The 21100-nt window shown below is 37.6% G+C and overlaps 1 protein-coding gene across 1 annotated transcript; it reads right to left on the reverse strand.

Annotated features, from left to right (window-relative positions):
- Positions 1–620: 620 nt before the first annotated feature.
- Positions 621–21083, reverse strand: mybl2b (MYB proto-oncogene like 2b). Its single transcript, XM_039663388.2, has 16 exons — positions 20859–21083; positions 20182–20278; positions 19612–19683; positions 19417–19509; positions 15403–15623; positions 13385–13526; positions 11728–11784; positions 11359–11550; positions 10664–10936; positions 8113–8255; positions 7933–8032; positions 7688–7795; positions 5109–5225; positions 3253–3396; positions 2964–3008; positions 621–1361 (listed from the first exon to the last, which is right to left on the reverse strand). The coding sequence occupies exons 1-16, from the start codon at positions 20876–20878 to the stop codon at positions 1233–1235; spliced, it is 1953 nt and encodes a 650-aa protein (XP_039519322.2). The 5' UTR covers positions 20879–21083; the 3' UTR covers positions 621–1232.
- Positions 21084–21100: the final 17 nt, after the last annotated feature.

Raw genomic sequence — 21100 nt, forward strand, 5'->3', positions numbered from 1 at the left:
GCTTTCATGCTGACTAAATAAATCAGCTGTGTGCCATGAAAAGAGCAGATTTGACTGCTCAGTAACTACATTTATAGAGAAAAATGTGTCCTCCCCAAACCCACTTTAAACAATAAACATATAAACCATTGCCTTTATGTGGAACCTACTGCAATGTTAAACAGGCTCAATTATATACAGCTAACATTAATACTTTAACGTCTCCAGATTTCATTTTAATGTCCTTAATGGATTCTGTTCCACTAATTCTGTATCTTGCTTACAGCAATAAAACAACAGTTTTATACAGTAGATGAAACTGCACATAATCTCCGAGATTGCCTTCGAGGAATGTGTGTGTGAGCGTGTTAAAATCAAAACGGAGTGTAACATTTCCACTGTCTCTTGAAGAACTGGAGGTTTTCTCAGGAGAATGGCACAAAATCACTACGATTTATACAATGTAGCTTAGTTTGCTCAACACTTGTTTAAATGTGCTACACAAATACCCCTCTAAACGCAAATTTCAACATCTTCTACCATCATTCTACTTACTAGAACATAACCATTTAAATTTTCCTCAAGTTTTGATAAAGTTATGAATGTGATAATTACCCCAAAATATACAGTGTTACCATCAAAACAGTCAACAATTGTTTATTTTCTTTCATAGCATAAAGACTTTTCTACTTTTTTTTTTTTGAAATTTTTTTTTCTATAAACATAGTTTTAAGGCCTCACTTTGGCCTTGTCACAATACTTCTGAACTCCTAAAAAATATTTTACAAGATGTAGTATTTTCCAAACAGCAGGAAAACACTGTTAACCTATTTCTTTGAGTACACACACACTGTACATCACATGAGCTCTAGCAGATATCTAGTTATACTTTCAGAAATGCAGAAAATGTCAACAGAATATAAAAAGATACTGAGATCCCTGAATATTTCCTCAGCTTGGCATGTTCGCCATTTAAAATTCTGCTGCAAAATGCACTTGTTTGCTGCCACATCAATAATGGGTAGACAATACATAAATTAAACAAAGAATAGCAACACACTTATTATTATTATTATACAGGGTTAAATGAAGAAAAATGGCATTTTTTAAATGTGCCAATAAGCCATAGAAAACAGGACAAAGAGCATTATCAGCATTAAAGTGTCTATTCTGGAACAGTAATTGGTTTCATATTCATAAATTTTCCACATTATGTTTTGTAAGGAATATCAGAGAAGCTGCATCATCGGGACTCAGGAAAGTATGAGGGCTCGGTTTGGGGCGTGAGATTTTAAAGAGCGAAGGTAACGTCGGGCTTTCTCCGTCATGATCAGCTGGTCTTTTGTCCGTCCACACACAACAGTTTCCCAGGCTGAAGACATCTGTCAGAACAACAACAAATGATGAGCAGTAATAACATAACACTTAAAGCGCTGGTATAATGCTATGCTCCTTTTTACAATATGTAAAATAAGTCTCTGATGTCCCCAGATTGTGTGTGAAGTTTTAGCTCAAAATACCCCACAGATATTTTTTTTTAAAGCATGTTGAACTTGTCCTCTTTTAAGGGTCAGTAAAAACTAGGGATGCAACAATACAGCTAGCCAATCGGTCAACCTGACTGCAATAGATATGAAAGATATTAATAAAAATGACGTTAATTCAGCCAGCTCACCTACCTGTATTTACTTCCTGTTTTCGGTCGAAGTCCACAGTAGTCGATTGTCGAGTTCGCGCGCGTGATCATTGGTAACTAAATGATGTTCAACATCTGATTCGGATGAACTATCCATTTGAGCTGATATTCTCAGAACACCACACAGTGTTGTGTTTGAGATGATATTCACCAATGATCGCGCGCAAACTCGACAATCGACTACTGTGGACTTCGACCGAAAACAGGAAGCAAATACAGGTATGTCAGCTGGCTGAATTAATATCATTTTTATTCATATCTTTCACATCTACTGCAGTCAGATTGACCGTGGTCCTTCTTAATAACACCACTCACATGGCTGTGCACTCGTAATGACAAATCAAGGATGTTAAGAGGCTAAAAGCAGGTTTAAAACGTGCCCCATTGAAATCAACAGGGTGCGAATTTGAAAAAGAGGATAACACGGTGTAGGCAACACCGATTTTTGTCGTTTTTGTCTGTACTGACAGCACTCCAAATGTACAAAAAAATGAGCTCAATGTTAAAATTGACCGGATTTCTCCTTTAAGCAAATTTGTCCCGCCAAAGCCTATTTTGATCGGTGAGTGATGTAGAATAGAGAGAGAACTCTCACGTTTTTAAACAACACGAGTGCTGTCTTGCTCTCTCTCCCTCGTGCATATTAATCAAATCAATTGACACGATAGTAAAAGATTGGAAGACCGCAGTTTCACGTGGAGCACTTGGAGATTTTTAGAGATTAGAGACTCAATGAACAACACCTCAACACTAAATTATAAAGGCCGTCTCATAGAACCGCAATTCACAAGCACATATTGAACCGTGGATGTCGTACCAAACGGTTCAATATTATATTGAGAATTGTGGCATCCCTAGTAAAAACGCGTCGTTTCGTGTGCGTCCCTTTAAATGCAAATGAGCCGCTGCTCCCGACACAGAGGGCGGAGCTTCAAGAGCTTTTGTGTGTGTGTGTGAAACTGGAGTCGGACAATGATAGAGAGACTCAACATGTAGAGCAACAGGACGTCTCTGAATGGTTAGTTGATGAATTTATGTAGCTACTATTTATTAAGTCTTTGATTAGCATATTCTGTAGTGATAATCTATAAATCGCTCGAGTGGGAACTGTTGCGTGACGCAACAAAGGGACATGCTAGTGCATTTGTGTTGCGTACTGTATTGCATGTGAAGAGACGGATGTGGATCACAGATGTGCTCGACTACAACAGCTCTTGCTCTTCTCAACATGGACTGTGTTCCCGGGGGCGGGGTTTATGTCAATGTTAGGGTTGGTGATGTCACTAACCTGGGAGGAATGTCGTGTAGTCCCTACCAGCCGTTTGTTGAAGTCCTAAAAAAAAAAAGATTCATTTTAAAGCAAATATCTTCATTGGCTTTGAACTTTGAGCGTTGTAACTTTGCAGATGTTGTTTATGCTCAAACATCTTGTAATGTAAGTGAAATCTTAACCAACCACCCCTTTAGCTGACGCAAAACAGAACAAAATAAACATACTAGCTGTGTTGTGATAGTCTTTGATGACTACATACTATTGCATGAATTATAATAACTGTAGTGTCGATCTGATCACTCACAGGCAGAGGAGTCGTGCTCGGTGTTTGAGGCGCAGGTTTCGAGGGCGGTCCGCTCTCATTCGGGTCGAGAATAAACCCTTGATCCAGCAGGTTGTCCTCCTTCCCAGTGCAGGAGTCGAGATGGAGCGAGCGTGCCGTTTGAGCCTGGAAGTTCAACACAAAACCTGCTTAATAATCTATTCAGTAACACTGAGCGAACACAACGGCATCCGTGCCAGCCAGGGTATCTGCACATTTTTTAACAGCAAATTTAAGACCTTTTTAAGTCCTCTAAAAGGCAAATTTAAGACTTTACTACTACAAAAAAAAAAAAAAAAAAAAAAAAAGGAAAATGTTCAGCACGACACGACTGTTAATTTTGGCAGCCATTTTTTGTTTTAGTCTTAGTCTTCAGATGAAAATGCTTATTGGTCTTAGTCACATTTTAGTAATATTGGTTTTCATAGTTTTAGTTGACAAAGTCATTGCATTTTTGTCAACTTTTAGTCAACATGTTTAGTCAAACTTCAGTTACTAACATTATTTTTGGTAGCTATTTTATATGTAGTCTTTAGACGAAAAATAACATTATAATTTTTCGCTTTAGGCCAATTCATTTAAAGTCCCCGTGAACCGGAAGTTGCAAACGATTTTTCTCCAGTGCTGTGACGTATTTCCAAGTGAAACGGAATATTGAACAAAGGGCAGGGTTTTACTCTAGCGCTCCTCCTCTCCATCTCTCGCTCGTAGCAAACTAACGGTTTGAGGGGAGTGGTTAAGCGTTTCCCCACCCAAACTGTGAAACCTACGTCATCAGAAAAAGAAACTGTTCCAGACCGGAAGTAACTTTTCAGATTTTGATTAAAGATTACTAAGGTAAAACATTTTTTTAATATATATTCACTTGCACGGATTAATTGTTCACCACAAGACTAGTAATATGCGCTAACAAAGTAAATAGGTTCAATTTTGATTTCACGGGGACTTTAAGCTTATGGAGACATTTGAATCAAGGTAACAGGCTGTATTGACAAAGCACTCTTTAGCAGTAGCACTTGTGCAATTCTACACATCCATGTTCCTTAGTTCAGTGGTTCTCCAACTTTTTAGAATACCGTAACCCCTCTTTCACTTAGACTGCAATCACACCTTTTCCATTTAAAGACAATATCTGCCCCTTTTAATCGATTTTTTCCAGTCCATTTTTTTACCTTTATAAATACTTTAATAAAATAAATACTGCTTTAAATAAAACAATGTTCAATAAATATCCAATGATGGTAAAAACGAGGTGATGCTTTTAAATATTAAATTAAAATCGCCAGTAGGTGGCGGTAAGTCACTGTCTTTATGAGTGAGACATTCGTCATCCGGTGTTCTGACAATTCATGCTACCCATCGAGATTTGCTACTTACCGGTTATGCGCATGTGCAGACCACAGTTTTTTTTTTTTTTTTTTTTTTACAAAAGGTACATTTTCCTGTTATAATGTAAAAATCCCTTTAAAAAATGCTTACTACCATATGAATATTTGTACGGTCAGCCAGGTGAAAAAGAATAACTGAAAGTTTCAGTTACTATGAGGAAAGGTGTACTTTGACAAGTCAAAGATAATGACATAAATATTTTATCATAATTTTTACTTTTCACACCGTTTTAAAAATAAAAACAGTAGTCTACAGTAGCTACTCATAACTTAGAATTGTATTATAATTGTATTTCATACGACTTTAATCGGCATTCTGTGATCAATTCGCGCTACGGTAGCATTTTTCGACAAGGCAGCAAAAATCGACAGAACACCGGTCATTCATTCACTAGAAACAAACATGGTAACAAAGCAAGTGGCTCAACGGCATCCGTGCGGTTCCCGTACCTTCGGATTAGTTTTGTCTGTGTGTTTGCTCTGCTGCTTTCGTACAATGATACTCTCACTGCAGTCCATCACATCCAGAGCCAGAGACTTGCGCACTTTCTTCATTGGAGGCCGATACTGTGAAAGAGACAAAATCCAATCAATAACAGCAAATAAACAAGTTTGGTGTTTTATGTGATCCATCAAGCTGTTGAGGCTGGTTTATTTCTTCATCTCTCAATCATCAATGCATTATATGTTAGTGTAACTCGAACCCTAACCCAAAACTAGAGGGCTTTGATCATAAAACTAAGCATTTTAATATCATCTCACTAAGACATATTATTGGCAGATATAGAGTGATGGCTGATATTTGTATGCATTTTATGCAAGTGGTTTGCTATAATGTTTTTAAAAATCTCATTTTCTCAAAATCTCTCAGAATTGTATTATTGAGGCGTATTTTTCTTGGATGAATCAGTGTTTCCCATTACCTACAGACTCTAACAGCCCACCATAGTGTAATCTGTCCCCTGCAGTTCATAATCAACCCAAAATATATTACATCTTCTTACTGTAGTGTCAAACATACGTAGGAAACAGGGCTGTACGTTGAGACGCATATCCAACGGGACAACTGGTCTGTGCGATGAATAAACTCAACACAGTAGCATGCGTGTACTCACTAATGCTCACAAGACACTTGGGGTCTCATTCATGAAACATTCGTAAATATACGAGTAAATATGAGAGTGATTTGCGCATAAAGAGACCTTCCCGAAAACTCTTCTCCTGATTCACAAATACTTCGTAAACGTCAGATGTGATGGTGAAATATGTGTGTGTATTAATGAATTCCAACCAGTCGTAAATGGGATGCGTGTACACATTCATTCTCAATTACCATAAATCCCGCCCTTTATTTCCGACTGACATCTATGTATAGGCATTTAATAACATGAATGCGAATGAAAAAGAAAGATTTCTCGGATGCAGAAATTGAAGTTTTATTATCAGAAGTTCATTTAAAATGCCAATTTTATTTTCAAGCGTACATAGTGGCACATCAGGTCCAAAAAAGCTTGGCAGCATATTACAGATAATGGAGTTAATGGAGGTTCATCTGTTAATCGAACAGTCCCAGAAGTAGGGCTGGGTATTGAGACAAATTTCACAATTCGATTCGATTTCGTTTTACAAGCTTGCAATTCGATGCGATTTCGATTACGATTCGATTCAATATTGATTATTTTGGATATCAGTTACAATAAATGGCAATTTTTCTCAAGGGAATCAAATCTCTTAACTAATGCTGTAAACTATGGGAGTCTAGTTGTAGCCTACTAGGCTTCATTAGCCTAATATGAAGGTAATAATGAACTGTTTTGTAGCTACACAAACACTTAAATTACACTTTTATTTATTTTTATAATAAGAAGATTATATGAAATATAAACATTTAAATAGTGTCTGTCATAAAAACTTGCCAGATTTATTCAAATATGCATTAAATATTGAAGAACATTAAGATTATAATGCATATGTAATATGGTGTATATATTTAGCAAAATGCTCCTCTCGAGAGTTATTTTTTTTTCTAGCTAACTAACGAGTTGATGTGGGTTTTCTGAGGTAAATATGACGATGACATTGATTACAAGCTGTTTAACTGACGTCTTTCCACGGTTGAAACGCTGATTGAGCGAATCAATGTGACATGATACGAATTTCGATAAGTTTGACTCACTTTTAGATGCTCGTTCATGTTTATTTCGCGCTGTGACTGGTATTATTAAGCCGGAAGAGAGATCAGCGCTGCTGTTTCTCCAGAGCGATCTCACGCCACAGCGCCAAAACGTTATTTATGTTTTTGAATTTCTAAAGAAAATGGACGTAATTTGAAAATTGAGACTTTGTTTCATATTAATAGTAACAAAGGATAAAGATTGTTGCGATTTTTTAGATGTGCGCAGCTGTGATACAATGTCCCATTCATTCAAATGAAACAGGATGACTAATCGATTCTTGAGATTTAAGAATCGATATCGGTTCATAAAAATGAGAATCGATTAATATCGAGAAATCGATATTTATTACCCAGCCCTACCCAGAAGTGAGAAGTAAATGGTTCAACATTAAGCTTGACAGAAAAAAAAACGAATTAGTTCACTTTGGAAAAATCGGATTTAAACTGGAGAAGGACCGCCATCGATCACCAGATCTCCTATTACTGGCTCTCATTATAAAAGTAAAAAGAAAAACCGTATGTAATTACTATATAAAATATTTTTTCAAAATGCTGTTTAAATATGTACCCGATTAAGATGAATTAAAATGCAGCCTTATTAATGAGCAAAACGTTCGGATGGTAAGCGTACCGTTTACGCGTGGCTGGGAGCTACCAACTAACATTTGGAAAATACGAACATTTTAATGAATCCGAACCACTTTACACACGATTTAGGCACAAATTCATTCTGCTCGTGTTTCATGAATGAGACCCAATGTGTGCGTGTACTCACTAATGCTCACAGGATGTATTTGAGGTACAATGCAGCTTTCTTCAGTTATAATCTGGAAAATGCTTGTACATGACTTACCACTTGTTTGCGTTTATTCTCAGTAGGAGTTTCATCTTCTACGATCAACTCAATTCCAGCTTCACTGCGCAACACTTCTTTAAGGTCCTCCATATTTGGTGTTGGAGGCTTAAGAAAAGCAGAAAATATTTTTTTTTTCATCTCAAAGCATCAAAACTAGAATATCAAACATGAGATCAGCCTTCAGAGAACAGGACAGCTGACGTTTAAAAGTAATGAGCCTTCAATTATAAGACGTCTCTCACCAGTGGCCGCAAAGGGCCGTATTTCTCCATGGCGTTTTTAAAGGGAGTTGGCGTACGAGGCGTCGAATCCAGATCAGATTTGTGATTTGGAGTGATGAACCTACAGGAGGGGAAAATAGTGGTTTAGCCGAACTCAAATGATCTGAATCCAGCTGCGTGTGAAGGAATGCTGGGACATACAGAGAGTTTTCCTTCTGTGTGAGAGGGGTTTTGTCCCGGTGTAGAGGAGTCGTGACCACAGCCTTCTGGCTGCACACCGGCGTGGACGTGAGAGAGGGATTCTCCAGGTCCAGCGTGTCCTGCTTCGTCCACATATTCAGGAACTGTGAAAACATTGAGGTGATTGAGTTCAAATTAAAGGCTATTTTACAGTAAATAAATATGAATTGAGTATAGATCATTTCACAAGATGTAAACAACACTGGTCCAGAAACACTTCCTGTTTCAGTTTGTAACTGTTTTCTTTATTTCACATGTAAAGAAAACATCTTAAAGATGTTTGTTTAACTTTTGGATTCAGTTTTAAATGTTCTGTTGGTTGTATTTTATCCCAGCTTTTATGTAGTGTTAAAAAACTGAAACAGGAAGTGCTTCTGGACCAGTGTTGTTTACATCTTGTGAAATGGTCTATAGACAATGCTTTGAATAAAAATGGTTTTTAAGACATGCACAAATGCAATTAATATCATATGAGGGGAGAGCAAGATCTATGCTAACATCCAAACCATAAAATGACAATTTAAACAACTCTACATGTCAAATTATGCAGGTTTTGACAAAAACAAACTTTTATAAAATGTTAAAACTGTCATTTCAGCCTTTAAACCTTTTTTTTTTAAAAGAAAAGAGATGGGTCATAAATTATTCCAATTAGATGTGTTTTTAGAAAGCACACTAGCTTCTGCTCGATGCACCAGCTGAATGAAAATGTAAATGGGGGTAATTATATGGGGGTAATAAAAAATAAAATAATAATAAAAAAAAAACGATAAAAAAAACCCTTCCTTGCCGAAAGGTAACGCATTTGCAGGTATTTAAACATTCATTGTCATAAATTATATACAGTACATCAGAGCAATCTCTTTGTATAAATGTGTGCGATTCAGTGAAAGCACAACCCGTAGAATGTGCAACAGCGCTACATTTTAACTTTGAAATGCGCAGAGCTTAAATTTACATTTATTAATAGAAATCGACCGATATTTACTTTTTATAAAACCTGGAAACGTTTTTTTTTTTTTACTTCAGGTTCCATCGTCTTGAAGTCAACGAGTTTCTGTAAAATGCCTGAAATAAAACTGGTGGCGAACACGGGTTTATGATCACGCTCTTGCAAACTATTGTAACACAGACTTTCAGGGAAAATATTTTTGAAATAATAAAGACTGAAAGAAGAAGTCATGTGACTGTGGTGTAGTAGTATATTTGCTTACTGGCTTCAAGTTGTTAATTTGTGAAGATTACTTAATACTTATTTTCTGCAATTATCCAAATCCCAATCAAAAAAAAAAAAAAAAAAAATCCTATTAGGTGTTTGTCATGGGAAATCAGTGATACGTAAAATTATGGGTTGGCCTAGAAAATATGTAATAGCTGCCCGTCTTCATTCTTTGACAATCTCCATTTAACAGTTCTGTCAAATAAATCATTTTTTTAAATTTTATATTGTTAAATTGGTGAAAAATAGTATAATCACTGCCAATAATAGTTGCCATTTAAGATATAAATCTGTTTATTAAAATTTTTTCATACAATTCATTTTCAGGCTAATTTGGGCATATACATTCATGAATGTTGATTAATGTCCTGTTCTTTTTTTTTAAAAACGTGCAGTGTGTGTTTTTTAGCGACATCTAGCGGTGAGGTTGTGAACTGCACCCAACAGAAGAGGCCGACAGGAAGTGACGTTGTCGTCTGAGACAGTAGAGAGCAGCGAGTTAAGCAATGAGGTTTCTTTACAAAGAGAAATTAAGAAATAAGGTTTACTTAATTATTTAGCAAAATGATACGTTATTGTGAATATTATCGTTACTTGTTCATCATTGTGTCAGTGTGTTATTCACTGACTTTAGTTCACTTCTTTGCATTAAGAACAATATAGTGACGATACGTGTGTGTGTGTGTCCGTTTAGGGCCACTGTAGAAACATGTCAATGTAAGTGGACCAGCGGTGTGTTTAGAGAGAAATGGCTCTTTGTAAGCTAATAAAAACATAACGGTTGATTATATAAGGTCTTTGTACACCACTGAAACACATAGTTAAGTATATGAGATCCTCCTAAATATTACACAATGCACCTTTAAATAAATACTGATCCTTGATGTTCATCTTGGTAAAAGTGCATGTGATTCAGTGAAAGCGACACTTGTAGAATAAGCAACATTTTAACTTTGAGCGTACAGAAACGTGTTTTTAGCACTTCAGGTTCAATCATCCTGAAGTCGATGGTTTTTTGAAGGGGTGGCAGCTGGCAGCATTTAGTCTAGAACTAGAATAACCATCATGTTTGCACACAACGCCTCTGCACTGTGATTCGTGTAAGGACAAGAGAACTGTCAGTCAATACATGGGTAAACAAAGTAACTTGTGTTACTTTTTAGAAAAAGTAACTCCGATATTTCGTTGTAAATTTTAAAAGCAATGCATTACTTTAATAGTTACTTGAAAAAGTAATCCGATTACATATCTCAAGTTACTTGTACTGAGTTGAAGAGAGCGGATCTGCTGTACCTGTGAAGGCGAGAAGGGCAGGATCTTGACGGGAGTGTTCTTCGGGGTCATGGAGTCGTTGGGGTCGGGCGAGAGGGCGATGCGCCGGCGACTGCGGCGGCTCAGGATAGACGGAGGTGTTGCTCCGCCGGGGGAGATGGGGATGAGCTCTCCTTTACTGCTCTTGCTGAGCTCCTGTAGAGCGCTGCCCTCCAGACGAAACTGCAGGAGCTCTGGGCTCTGGCTCTCCTCCGGCAGCTCGAAGTCTGACATCGTACACCAGCCCTCCAGATCCTGCTGGGAAAACCATCATCACTGCCCGGAAAAAAATTGTATTTACACAATTGTCTAAAATATTAGATTAGTTTAAAATAAAGATTAGGGTTGGGTACCGAAACTCTGTGTCAATAGGGAACCGGTTCTGACGTAAACGGTAGTGACCAGACCGAATAAGAATGAATTTTCTCAGTCATGTTTGAGAATAAATAATGATATTTATCAGTTATTTTAAGGGTTGTGGAGTTTCCTCTGACCCATTCAGAACACTGTCCCTCATCCGATCTTTACTCCTGCCTGTTTCTCCCGCGTTCACCACGTTGATTAGAGAACCGATTGTTTCTTATCATCTAATCTACCCAGATGTTAATATGTGGCCTCGTTAGGAGATAATCAGTGATATCGCGTGAACGATATGTTGTTTTCATTGTTTAACTCACGCCGTCCATCAGCTCCATCACCTCCTTCAGCGTCGGGGCGGCTGACGGAGAGAGGAACCCGGAGCTGTCCATCACCCAGGTTGACACGTTCGAGTCTCCAGCTTCACTTTTGGGGGTTGTGGGAGCTTTGGGTGTCTCGGGAGAAGCCGTTTTCTGTGGAGCAGTCGTGGCTTTCTCCTGTGCTTCAGGATCCTGCACACGTGTGGAAGTCATGTGCTTATTCGTTAAATGATGAAGGCTCAGTCATTTTTAAAAACAGAACCAGTTCTTAACAGGATATGAGAAACAGGCCTAAAACTGACTTTGTGTGATAGAATTACTAAAATATAAGACTTTGTATTTAAAATCAGAACGTTTTCATGTTTATACCTGCTTTAAGACTTGGTCTGGTAGTCCCTCACTGGCTACATCATAGCAAAACTCCCCCTAAACACAAATCATCAACGTTAACATGAAAACATCATCAAATGCTTATTATCCACCCTCAAAAACACGGCTGAAAGTTAGGAAAGTTTTTTTCCTTCACATTTTTGGACTCTCACTTGAATAGCAAACAAAGTTATAGTATTCAAAAAGAATGTCTAATTAAAGGAGTCATAACCTGCAATTTTCACTTTTCCACGAGAATCAATGTATGTTATGATTGCCTAACGATTATACATTGGCCGGGAAGCCGACATTCAAAAGTGAAGCGTTTGTTTACCCCAGAGTTCGTAAACCAGCCCACGTGCACGTGCACTCAAGTGATGACGTCACTTTGTAGGATGACTCGGAAGCTAGCAGCGCATGGGTTCCCGCCTCGGTTGAAAAGCTATGCATTTTCCCCATAGACTTTTGGAAAAATCGCAAAAAATAAGATCTGTGTTCAACAAAGCGTTGTGACCCTTACACGTTTTGTCTAGCAAGATAATCTTTACAAGTTAATCCAAAATTTATACATTTTGAAGCCTATATAAAGAGTTAAAAAAACACAATCAGACACAATAAAGTTTAAAAAAACCATAAGCAGGTTATAACTGTGTGTTCTATGTCCTAGATCAAAACGTGAACATATTTCGAGGCTTTGTTCACCACAGACCTTATTTCAGGCGATTTAGCAAAAACCCATTCAAAAATCCCATAGGCTTTAGAGCGAGGGAACCGTAGTGCTAAAATGCTAACTCACTTCCGCGTTTTGGCCTACAGAGTGACGTCGTAACTTCGGCACTCTATTGAGAAAGATTTTTATAACGGACCAAACTACCAGGGACCAGTGGATGAAATTCATTTTTAAGTTTTAATGGTTTAATTACATTTAATAATAATTTAGCAATCAATTCTATGAAATATGCATATATATGTAAACATATTCCCCCAGAATATGTTGTGAATTTTAATTATTATGGCAATCAAATTCAATTAATTAATTTTTTGTTAAGCAAAGTACTGCACAACAGACCTTAACTATTAAAATTAAAACATGGGAGAGATTTTGTGATTATTTATTAAAAAATAAAGTTAATTATTAGTAGTATTATGACATTGAGACATGGCTAAACTCTACTGCACAACAGTAATAAAATTCAGTCGTTTTTTGCTCAAACGTTAACCGAACTTTTATTTTGACGGGTTGCTGTGAAGACCTTTGAGTCTCTCTGTTTATGATAATGATGATAGTTTCTAAAATCTGATGAAGCGACTCTCAGAGCGGCTCTGGAGATGAAGTTCATGCATTCAAGTCCTCATATAGGCTGTATAGTATTTTTGATGTATTTTTACTATTTAATATTCACAGACACTAGTCTATATCACAATTTGATTTAAGTTTACGGACCACTTTTGATTTATTCATCCAAGATTTGAGAAATTCAGTGAAATTTTACGTTATACACGAAATTCCGTTTTAATTTAGATATTTTACAAATGCATCTCGAATCTCTCTCGAATCGATTCTGAGTCTTAAAAATCTTCGGAGAATTAAAAATTAAGCTCAGAATAGATGGAGAGAGATTGGCGATGCATGTGTGTACTGTGGTCCTGACAGTACCTGGGCGTTCTCCTCAGACGGCGGCTCCTCTGCTTCGGTCTGCTGGAGAGCCTGAAGCGTGGTGTCCACACCGGCGTAATAACCCGTCTCTACCTTGCGCTTGATGGTGGAGTTCCAGTGGTTTTTCACAGCGTTGTCTGTTCTGGAAGAAAAAACCCGCAGAAATCTACTCAATTCCACATATACCAGACTAGGGCTGGCCGATAAAAAGGTATCGGGATTCATCGACGGTCCACCATTGTTGGTAACGATATAAAAACTGTTTGATATAGCGTTCGATATTTTCATTCAAATCGTGTCTAAAAACACATCTGTCGTTGCTATGCGCTGTCCACATCATGTTGACTGAAGATGTGCTCCATTTGCCCGTGAGTCGTTTATCGCTTTGGACCAATGTAGCGCGAGCCGATCTTGATCAAGCGACACGCCGCAACACAGCGCTAAGAGATCCAGTAAAGAAAGCATTTGAATTCGCCATTCGCATTCATGTTCTCACATAGGCTGAGTCACAAGTGTGTGTGTGTGAGAGAAATGAAAACATTCATTCACACAGAATTCACAGTACCTGCTGTACCCGCTCCTCAGACGCCAGCTAGTTCAAACTAGTTTATGAAAATGAACAAATCTTTTTCCGAGTCAATTCATTCATTTCGTTCGTTGAATGAACCAAATGACTCGGAAAAAGATTTGTTCATTTTGATGAACGGGTTCGAACAGGAGAGTCACGAACGTGCATCACAGAACAGAGCAATGCGAGCATTTGAGCTTATGAAACTTAAACTTTGTTGTTGTTTTTTTAAATGAGCGATCGTTTCGCTTGATAAGACCCTTATTCATCGTCTGGAATCGTTTAAACCCTTTGAACAGTTTGTAGTTTGCATTGAAACTGTCTTTTGGACCTTGAACCGTTTGGTTCCCATTGAAGTCCATTATATGGAGAAAATCCTGGAATGTTTTCATCAAAAACCTTAATTTCTTTTCGACTGAAGAAAGAAAGAAATGGACATCTTGGATGACATGGGGGTGAGTAAATTATCAGCAAAAGTTTTTCAAAAGTGAACTACTCCTTTAACCTTCAAATGGTCTTCGTTTCCTGTTTACACTTCTGGGCTTCGGGGTCTATACGACCAAAACAATTGATTAATTGTACAAAAAAACATACATTTTCATAAAAATAATATATTTTTTTATTTTTATTTACTGCCGGATTTTTTTTTTGACACATGAAGAAAAAATGTTTAGTTGTTTTTTATTTTTTCACATTTCCCATTCATTTCAATGTGGGGTCATATTGACCCCGAAGAACAGAAGTGTAAACATTTTTTTTACATACCTTCAGAACGACCAATTCGAGCCCAGTTTTTTGTGTGTGTATAGATAGATAAAGTCACAAAACCTTATTCCCCTGAGATGAAGGGAACATTTTTTTTATTAAGTAAAAGTCGATTGGGGTCGTATAGACCCCATGACCCGATTGAGGGCTACTATATTAGAGTCAAGTCACATTTATTTATACGGCGCTTTACATAGATAACAGCAAAATAATGTAACACAGTTTGTTTCCAGAAGAAAATAGTGTCAGAGTCCAGCTTAAGTAAGATCAGTGATGATACATTTTTGTTGTAAAAAAGTTATTAATTTAGTTTATTTATATATAGCTGCTAAACCAGGGTAAACTGTGATGTCATCGTCTGGCTCAGTTCAGTTCTTGTATAATAGCGTCAAAGCAGGAGATCACTAATACTGCTGAATATTACATTAAATGTTAAATTTAATGTCTCCAACTAAGCAAGCCCAGCCAATGTCAACACAGGTGGAAAGAGGCAAAGTATAGAGTATATCTGTCTTTAGTGTCTATAGAATGCTTTAGTGAGAGTTTTGCTTTATGAATGTAGTCGGGTATAGATTGTTGTCTGTGTGCGAGCACTGGATGTGGTTGATACTATCGTAACACATCTAATTTCAATGTTAAAGCCTGTTTATGAGGTTTTGAAGGAGATTATGAGAGCAGATCTCACCGTCCAGGGAGCAGTTTGGCGATCTCGGCCCAGCGGTTTCCCAGCATGCAGTGCGCCTTGTAGATGATGAGATCCTCGTCCGGGGTCCAGGAGGACTTCTTGACGTCAGGGTTGAGGTGGTTGTGCCAGCGTTCCCGGCACTGCTTCCCCAGACGCCCCTTCAGGTGCTTGGCCACCATCGCCCACTGCCTGTTCCCGTACTTCTTCACCAGCTCAATCACCTAAACACACAGCACATTCAAGCAAGGCTTCACACACACATTTCTACAGCTACTCTGATGACTCAGGATTACTGGTTAAGGAATTACAGTGTGGATTTTAATTTGTACGACAAGCAGTGATGTATACATCTATCCAAGTGAGTCTATTATGCTTTTTGGGATATTATTTTTCATGGAGTGTGTTTGTAACTGTAAAAGATCTGCGGAGTGTGTGTGGCACGAGTTTGCACGATATATCGGCCAGCATATCGGTATCGGCTGATATATGTTCATATGCCGATATATTAAAACCGATAAATAATGTATTATTCCCTTCAGCTGAGACACTTGAGAACTGTTTATGTTTTTGAAATTCTTAAAATCTCTACAAAAAATGAAAATCTGGTTCGGGACAACATGTGCAACGCAAATCTGTCATATCGGCTATACAACACTATAATGAGAGCATCATTATAATTGTGCGCTTGGGACGTGGATTTAATTGTGAGACTTTTGTTTTTTGTAATCAGGCTCTCAAAATTAGATCAAAATTTGGATTTAAGTTTATCGGCCGATATATCGGTTATCGGCTTTCAAATATAAAGAATTATCGGTTATCGGCCAAAATTTTCATATCGGTGCATCCCTAATTTAAACTCTTAAGCCAATCACTGCGCTGGATTACACATGAGATCCCATTATACCGGAGAATTCAAAGCGGTTTCTGCGCCGAACGCTCACAATCCGGATCATATACGGACCGGAACAAGCGCATTATTTCATCTACTCTACATATTTCATCTACTCTACATATTTAGGACATATTTCATCTACTCTAGTGGTCTAAACATGAACTAGCACACGTCTTCATCACGTCTTCCTAAAAGCAAAGGTGTGCAAATAAGACACGAGGAGTTATTCTGATGCACAGAAGACAATGAGATAGACTGAAAAGTCAAAGAAAAACGGACAAAAATTTGCGGTGATTAACTGACGCATGTTGTTTGTTCAGAGACTGCAGGGCTCGCAAATGTAATGAAAATATTATTAGTGTTTCTCCCTCAGCCTTGAAAGATTCTTGTCATAATTGATTTTTAAAAGCATCAAGGTGTTTCCGACTGGTTGTGTTTTTTTCTCTCTGTGGTCATATTAAATAGTCATGTGTCTGTATAAGTAGAGGGTATTGCAGGTCTGCGTTTTATTGGTTGTTGTCTCTCCTTTTCCCACTTCCCCACAGCTTTACATGCCCACACAGGGGGGCACTTTAATTCCTATGGAAATTAAGCTTTACACTCACATGCAAATGTGAAGCTCAACTTCCAAAGGAATGATCTGAAAACGATCGCAAGCGGAGCGGCCGTTGGACACCCGACCCGTCGTTCATCAACATGAGAACACACACTGTTCATTTAGGAACAAGATGGCATGGGTGTTTGACTCAAGATCGTGATCTTATAACAATTAATCATGCGGCTCTAAAACCCCTACGAGACTCCAAAACACAACCAGTAACCTTTAAATTAGCATAACAGGGGCACTTTAATTCATAGACTGAAATTAGACAAAATGGGAAACTAAAAAAAAGAAAATACTACAGAAACTTTTCCAAACTTGTAAATCACATGTCAACCCCATATTGCATGTCAGCCATTTTGACCAGGAGAGGATTTTTTCCCCCCTGAAAAGCTAGTTAAAGTTATTGCATTGGACGAAAACGTAATGTCTTAGCACACACAGAAAAACAACTTCATCATTTTTGTGCTTTTCCCCACCTTGTTACACTTGGTGTTCCTGGTCAAAAATTATAACCTACAAAAGAAAATTGCTCATAACCCCTCTTTATCTTGTCAAATATTGTATTCAGTGTTTTTGTCGACTTCAGAACAGACATTTACATTATTTATTTGCTTTTGGTGTACTGTGGAGTAGTGTTAATTTCGTTAACGAAAACTAAACGAAAATATTTTCGTCAACGCACATTTTTCACCGAACGAAAACTAGACGAGACGAGACTAAAATCCCCACTAATAAACAATAACTGGGACTAAATCAGAAATAATTTTCGTAGACTAATAAAGACGAGACGAAAATGCAGTTCGGTAAATAAAGACTGGGCTAAAATCTATGGACATTTTAGTTCACGAACAAAGACGAGACGAAAATTACATATTATTATATGATATGGTTTTGTCAAATCCTGTCTCCTCCTCCGCCTCCTCCTCGTCAGCTCTTCCGCCACACACACCCACGTTCAAACCTGGAGCGGGCGGGCACAGTCAGAGTAGCCTACACAACACACATGGAGCAGCAGACAGGTGCTGGATTCACGGTGAGGCGGCGGCGACAGGTTAAAAGTAAAACATGCTTTGCACGGGGCTCGGGAGAAAGAAGAGACGTGATATATGGACACATTTTGTTACAATGATAAACTAACTAATGATGGCTAACTTTCATAGCATTTAGTATCCAGGCTGGCTATGTTGCGTTAGCTTCTTAGCACGTAGCGACCGTCCACTTGTTGATAGAATTGTATGTGAAGTTAAATTTATGCTAACTTAGATATGTTATACTGGCCGGGCAACTATAGTTTCAGTTACATTTGATTAAAGCAGACAGACGCTTTAAAAAGATTAGTTAAAAAGATTTCATACGTTCTAGCAATCTATGCCTTGTTTCACCTTAAATACTGTACCTTTATATACCATGTGAACTAGCTGGCAGGAAAGCACTTTTGTTGTATCAGTTGGAGTTTTTTTTTTTTTTTCACAACATTGACCTTAAATCTATTTATTTTATTATTCTATTATGTGAACTAGCTTTAAACAGCCAGCACTTGTGTTAAGTTCATAATACACTTTATTTTATTTATTTGTTTCCTTTGTCAGGTGTATTTTATTTGTTTTAATGCAAGCATTTGTGTTTGTGTCTTTGAACCTTAACAATGTTCAAAATAAATATGCAAATATTGTCAGAACATCTTCCATGTCTGCATGTGTTCCTTAAAATTGTGTTTTTTTATCAAAAAGATGAGAGAAAATGTTGAAATGTGAAATAATTTTAGGAAATGTTAAATATTATCTGCTGACAAAAAAGTAAAAGGTTAAAAATGATGTCCTGACTAAAACTAGACTAAAATGTTGACAGTTTTTTTTTTGACTAAAACTAAACGAATAAAATTATGTTTTCTTGGACTAAAATAAAGACTAAAATGCTCGACTTATAGTCGACTAAAACTAGACTAAATAAAAATGGGATGATGTCGACTAAATGTGATAAAAACTAACAAGCGATGCTGAAACTGGACTAAAACTGAAACTAAATTTAAAAATGGCTGGTAAAATTAACACTACTGTGGAGTAATAAACTGTTTTTAATGGCAGGCTAGCAGTTACCGTTAACTCGCGCTAGCCTAGCACCGGCGAACTATGCAACTGGAACGACTGGATGAAAATTTCTGAAAACTGTCTCCACTGATAAACAACACTAAGGCTAGCTTGGAAATGAGGCCTGATGTCCAAAATCCTGAACTGCCCCTTTAAATTTATTCACCTAAAAAATATAACTATAACTCAGACAGTTAAGGCTCTAATCAATCAGTTCCAAGAAAGCCTGTGCTAAAGTTCACTAAAAGACTGAATCCAGTATTTGGTGATAACGCATAATGAGAGATTTAAAAGGACGGTCATTTTTGACCCCAAACACCAAAACAAGAAAATGATTTACAGCACAGAGCCTGAACGTGGATCGTAATATATAAAATAACTTCTGTATGAATCAGATGCTGCGCTTAAAAAACCTTTAGTTGAAAACGCACCTTCTCGTCCTCCTCTTTGGTCCAGGGTCCTTTCACAAGATCCGGATCCAAAACTTTGAACCAGCGATGCTGACACTGATGCTCCGACCGGCTCTTTACATGAAATAAATGGACACATTAACATGGAGACCTTAATGTGGAGACACCAACCACAAAGCCAGGAAGATCTCATCATGGAGGTGAACATATACGTACAGGCAGAAAGCCAGCGATGTGTTTCCAATCGTTTGGTCCAGCGTTCAGAACCAGTTTTCGCAGCTTATCATCCTGGAAAAGCCAAACGCAAGAAAAGCATATACAATGTTTTATTTTTGAAAAGACAACAATCTTTTTGATTGAAGCAAGCTGGATAACATGCAACAGTAAAAGGTGTATTTATTCCCTCATCATCCACAGAATCGACATGATTCGAGCGGTTTAAGCATTTAAATATCATCTTGCAGACCTAAGATAAAGAGTAACAAGTGATATTTATATGCATTTTATGTTATACTGATAAAAATCTCAATGATTTAGTATTTTAAAGACTTTTTAATCACATATAAACTTGTGTTTGAGCATCCGTTTATCATACTTGATGAGGGTTTATGGGTGTAAACATTAGACTGATGGATTCGGAAGAACACGAAGGTGAGGTTTTTTTGCACCGATTCTTGATTGTTATGAATAATCTCATCTTTTGGTTATGTATAATGTTACCATTTAAGATTTTGTTAATAAAAGACCTTGAACCCAAGCAATGCCTGAGTTTATATGAGTGTGTACCTCCTCCTGGGTCCACTTCACTTTCACCTTCCCACAATCCTTCTGATCAGCAACATCAGAGTCTGTGTCCTGACACATGGCCTCTTCCTCATCCTCCCTGTCCACACACACACACACGGATGTTAAGGGTTGGGAAAACAACACTGTACACAGATCAGCAAACACTAGCAACACTGTGTTGAGGTTACACTGACACCATTAGGCAGGGAAGTGTGTTTACATCTTGACTTGTGTGTGTTTACCAGAAAATGCTCATTAAATCTAGATGAAATCTCAGCATCATGTTTAACTAAAGCAATGATCATAAAACACTTTCAGGGCTCTAGAATCGAGCAAATCGCCCAGATAATGCTACTTTCAATTTAATATTCTCAATGCATATGCCAGTTTTTATCCAAATTTACACATTGCACTGGTTTGGGTGACTCAATGACTCTGCAAACACAGTCAGAGACAGTAAAGTCAAACTCGTGGATGTAATGCTGAAGTCCAGCGCCTGTCTCAGGTCTTTGTGCTCTTACATTGGGCGGGCTCGACACAAACTTCATGTCAACAATCTCTACAAGCTCAATCATTATGTCGAATGCATATTTCGTGCTCATTTTCTTGCACTTTATTAAAACTCCATTACACAATCATATAAAGCATATGAGAAATAATAAACTTTGTGTACTTACCCGCGCGACCACCACGACATTTCCCTAATGTTTTATAAAAATGCTCCAAAGAAACAGAGCTTTACGAGGACACAATGCGTATAGGATACAATCTCAAAAACATCGGTGATGTTAATGAGATGGTCGATCAAATACAGTAAGAGCTTTCATTAAAAAGAGCGCTACAACTCTCCAGCTGAACATCCACTGCGCGCCCAAGTTCCTATCTCGCGCTCCTTTTTCTCATCCATTCCCGCGAGTGA

Source organism: Pimephales promelas, chromosome 21 (assembly GCF_988280905.1).
Source record: "Pimephales promelas chromosome 21, fPimPro1.hap1.1, whole genome shotgun sequence".
Taxonomy (NCBI): domain Eukaryota; kingdom Metazoa; phylum Chordata; class Actinopteri; order Cypriniformes; family Leuciscidae; genus Pimephales; species Pimephales promelas.